This window comes from Sturnira hondurensis, unplaced genomic scaffold (genome assembly GCF_014824575.4).
Source record: "Sturnira hondurensis isolate 20B ecotype Veracruz unplaced genomic scaffold, ASM1482457v3 Scaffold0009087, whole genome shotgun sequence".
Classification (NCBI taxonomy): domain Eukaryota; kingdom Metazoa; phylum Chordata; class Mammalia; order Chiroptera; family Phyllostomidae; genus Sturnira; species Sturnira hondurensis.
The window spans coordinates 1,498,689-1,503,063 of NW_028081718.1; the positions used below are offsets into that span (position 1 = coordinate 1,498,689).

General features: G+C 55.2%; 1 protein-coding gene across 1 annotated transcript; it reads right to left on the reverse strand.

Annotated features, from left to right (window-relative positions):
• Positions 1-1,474: 1,474 nt before the first annotated feature.
• On the reverse strand, positions 1,475-4,090 carry LOC118994092 (spermatogenesis-associated protein 31A6-like). Its single transcript, XM_037056648.1, has 2 exons — positions 4,007-4,090; positions 1,475-3,563 (listed from the first exon to the last, which is right to left on the reverse strand). Exons 1-2 carry the CDS (start codon positions 4,067-4,069, stop codon positions 1,983-1,985), a joined length of 1,644 nt encoding a protein of 547 aa, XP_036912543.1. The 5' UTR covers positions 4,070-4,090; the 3' UTR covers positions 1,475-1,982.
• Between the last annotated feature and the right edge of the window lie 285 nt (positions 4,091-4,375).

A 4,375-nucleotide genomic window follows, 5' to 3' on the forward strand; every position in this document is an offset into this window, starting at 1 on the left:
TCAGTGGGCTCTCTGTGTGTCCTGTCACAGGTCTCTATGAGCAGTCTCTGTATGTTGTCTCTGTGCAGGGCTCTCAGTGTGGGGCTCTCTCTCTGGCCTTACTACACCTCATGGCAGGAGAAAGGCAAATGGACTTGTTCCTTCCTGTTTCACGCTGTTCCATCAGAATTGTTATCTGTCTGTGGCACTTCTCCTGATAGGAGCGTGGAGCCCACGTCCAGTTCCCCCCACTCCCAGAAGTCACCTCTTTGTCCACTATGAGGACCCAGCAGCATCCAGGCTCAGGGTCCCAACCCTGCGCCACATCTTCCTGTGTTCCTGAGGATCCAGGGCACACTCTGCCCTGAATCCCACCCCTCCCACAGGCAGCCCTGTAACTACTGCACCCACCCTGGAGGCACTGCTCGCTGGGGGCAAAAAGCAGGACCCGGCTCCAGGGAGAACCCATGGCATGAGGAGGCTCATGCCCACTCTGCCCCTCCACGCCGGCTCTGGTCCCCCATGGGCCATGGGTGTAAGTAAAGGTCACAAACTGCACCCCAAGGTCCCCAGTCATATGCAAGCTGATGAAATAGATTGTGGCGAGGGGTGATGAAATATATCTTCCCTGCTTGAGGGCTCTGCTGCCCCTGTGAGCCTGGCCTTCTGAGTGGCAACTGCAGGTGGCTCCTCTCATCTTGGCTCTGGGAGCTGCAAGAGGTGGACACTCTGCACCACTGGACCCCTAACTTCTCCTCCCCTCTGGGTCTGTAGATGGTGGTGGGATGCCCATAAACTATGCCTCAGGCGCTGCCTAGTTTATAGGCACACTGTGTCACTTTGCCTCCTTCCCCTGCATCTCAGCCGGGGTGCACAGTATCCCACCATCACAGGGTAACTGCACACACAGCCATGTATGCTCCCTTCCCCAGAAGAAAACTGTGGGTGCCCTTCAGCAGGTCACTCTCTCCCCCAGGGGGTCAGGTAGGTCTGGGGCCCTTAGCAGCCTCGGTGCTCCCCACCTGCATGCCCTCAGTGCTGCTCCAGAGCTTGAGAGGGGAGGGGATGGGACACTGAGCACCGACCACTTCAGAGAGGGGATCTCTCCTGGGCAGGAGACACCTCCTCCCATGGAGAGATCCAAAGCAAGATCTCTCCCACCTCTGGAGTCAGGGCCAGCACTGCTGCCAGAGTCCCCTCTCCACTCAGTGACACTCTCTGGGGATTGAGGGTATTTCAGTGTCTGCAATCCCCTCCCCTGATGCTCACAGGTTGAAGGTAGAGAAGGAGCATGAGAGGACAGGCTGAGCCAGATCTTATAGTTTTGCTCATCTTGACAACCCCTGTAGGCTTCTGTTTGCCTTCATAATGATGGATTGTGGAAACAAGGTGTAGTGAGGGGATGAGGTGGGGTGGGTGGGAGTGCCTTGCTGTAGTGAACCTCCCTGGGAAAGAGAGGGCCCTGATCCTTTCTCTTCCCCCTGCAGGCCACAGACAGAGGTCACCAGCTCCCATGAGGAAAAGAAAACGTGTATTTCAGGAAACAGATTTTGGGTAGGAAGAAGCCATTAGCATGTAGAGGATGATGTGCTCACATGAGAACAAAGAATCTCTCTCTGTGGTGTATTCACTTGTTCTTAGAGAAAAGTGCCAGTAGGAAAGGCATGAGCAGCACACAGTGGTTGAGCAGAGGAGGCATATTTTTGAAGGGGACAGTGCCATGGGCAGTGGCAGGGGCAGCCTGAGAGCCCTGCCACCATTGGCCCATGTTGGCAGGATCTGCCTGGGGACCATGGGTCCCTGGGTAGGAAGGCCCCCTTGCTGTCCCTGTTTGTGGTCCACCTACCCTTGTTGGAACAGTTGTGGCCACTAGAGGTGGCTTGGCGATCATCGGCCATCCCTCTCATCGTTTTTCTCTGCCTTTCATAGTAGAGAACCCTCTGGCTGCAGAGATGTGGACCTACTGGAGCCCGGAGTTCTCTGTGCCAATGGCACCCGGAGGCTCAGAGTCTATGGTGGAATGCTAGTTTTTCCTCGAGACTCTGTCTCACAGCTGTCATGGGCACCCGAGCCTCAGCAGCTCTGTTGTCCACAAGTGAACTGCTTTTGCCTGGTTCCCAGCTTTGGGCAGGGGCTGGTGCAGGCGTGCCTTTCTGCAGGGGATTTCTCTGTCCTTTGCTTTTCCTGGGTAGGATCCATCGCAGAAAGCGCCTCATCCCTTTTTTGAAGAGGTTTTCTGGAGGAACCTGTCCCTTCTGCTCGAGCTGGCAGGACCTGCTTCTTGAGGACTCTACTGATTTCTCTTCCTGGGCAGTGCGCAGCCCACTGGCTTGCGAGGCCCTCAGTCCCGCCAGCCCTTCTCTGTGCTCTCCTGGGGCAGCCTTCCTGTTGTCCTCCTTAGTTGGCTCATTTCGGGTCACTGCTGAACTTGGACTTAACACCCGGCAGCCTTCCTTGGCCTCTGTGGAGGCCTCACCATGCCATATTCTGCCCTTAGAGGAGTAGGTGAGGAACAGAGGGGGCAGCCTGCCCTCCTGTCTAGTCAGAGGAGCCACTGAGGGCCCATGGCAGTTACCAGTTGGGGTCCTTCCCAGAGCACTCTGTGTTTGCCTCCATGCAAGTGAAGGGACAGAGAGGGGACCCACCAGTGTGGGAAATAAAGATTCTGCTTTCACATTCTCTTTTGGAAGGGAATGAACAGGTTTGTTCAAAAACTTGGCAAAATCGGCATTCGGGAGGGCCCTGGATGCACAGGTGGCTGAGAAGATACTGAGGGAATGCAGAAGGGTTGAGTGTTGAGCCCTTGACAACTTAAAGGCTTTGATGGGCTTGAGGATCCTGAGAGGCAGGCCCCACCTGTGCCTCACTTGAAACTTTCTAATATGTGCTTCTAGCACCTGTTGAGCAGGTGCCCTGAGAGGGGAAGGCTCAAGGCAGGTATTCATGCAGGGTTCCAGATCCTTAGGAGATGCTGGATCTTTGGCTTCCCTGTGAACATTTGACTTTCCAGGAAGGCTGGAAGCAAGCCTGGGAGGATGGCCATCCACAGGGTCCTGATGATCCTCACTAACCCGCCCCTTTGTTCTGTTCAAATGGACTCTCGGGACATTTTTGTCTGACCTGCTGGTCGAGGGCCTCATCAAGCCTCTTCCTGACTCCTCACAGCTCACCCCCAGGCCCTTCCCTGGGAGGCTGGCTGAGCCAGAGCATAGGTGTTTTAGGGTCCTCCTTTCACTGTGCCCCACATCCATGCCCAGGCGTGTCCTTGGTGGGATCCTTGCTGGACAGCTGGACCTCGTCTTCTCTGCATCCTGGCTTCTTTTGCCCGTAAATGCAGAGAGCTGCCGGAGACCCTGCCCTCCCTGTGCCTGATGCACCCCTGGCAACTGGCCATCAGGCAGCCTCAGCTGAAGAGAGAGCTGAAGAGATAACTGGATGCTGTGGGGCAAGTCTCCCCGGTGCTCCTGCTCCTGCAGCAGGAACCTCTTCTGAAGGTGCTGCTCCAACTGCTCCCACGTGTCAGGGCTGACCAAATCCCCAGGAACAGTGGAGACTGGGCTGCAGGGGTGAGGGGCCCCTTTGTCCTGAGGAATGTGGGGAGTGACTTTACCCTTTCTGAGATTTTTTTTGACCAGAAAGGGTAAAGATCTCACAGTTTCTGGCCGTTTCTTCAAAAAGTGGCATTTCAGGTTTGAATTGAAGTTGGTGTGAAAGATTGTGGGTGGGTAGGGCAGGGGAGAGTAATGGAGGGAAAATGGGGACAGCTATAGTTGCACAACAATAAAAAATAAAAAGTGAAAAAGGAAACATATTGTGCTATATTCTGGGCCATAGAGCAAAGCTCCTCAGAGAAACTTGTCTGGGGCAGAGAAGAAGGCAGTCAGTCTGGGAGGCAGGAGGGGAGGTGGGTCTGAGTCTGGATGTGAGCCAGAAGTGGGGGGCTGGAAGTGGGGCATGGTCGGAGTCAAGAGTTGGGGTAAGACCTTGGGCTGGGGGAAGGGCTGGGCCAGAAGGCTTGGTGACTTACTGCATCCTGTTCAGAATTCAAGTGACAGTCTGACCCCTTCTTTTTTCCTTTTTCCTTCCACATCCTCACTGCTTTCTTGGTGTTCAGTAAGTGTACAGGAGGGTTAACCAATGAGGGGCTACCAGCTGCTACCTGTCTGTCTGTGGTGTCTCCCAAGAACAAGACTTCAGGTGGGTGGTGGGACAGGTGCTCTTGCTGGGACTCTCCCTGTGATGAAATTGGGAAGCACATGGCTATGGCAGTTGCCTGACACCAAGACAGGGAAGAAATGGGACAGCTGAAGGGGCCAGGGCCCAAGGCAGCTGATTTGGGACAAGCCAACTCTGGTGGGGCAGGGCGGGGGAGGCTGTTGGAGGTGATGGGTGGGCC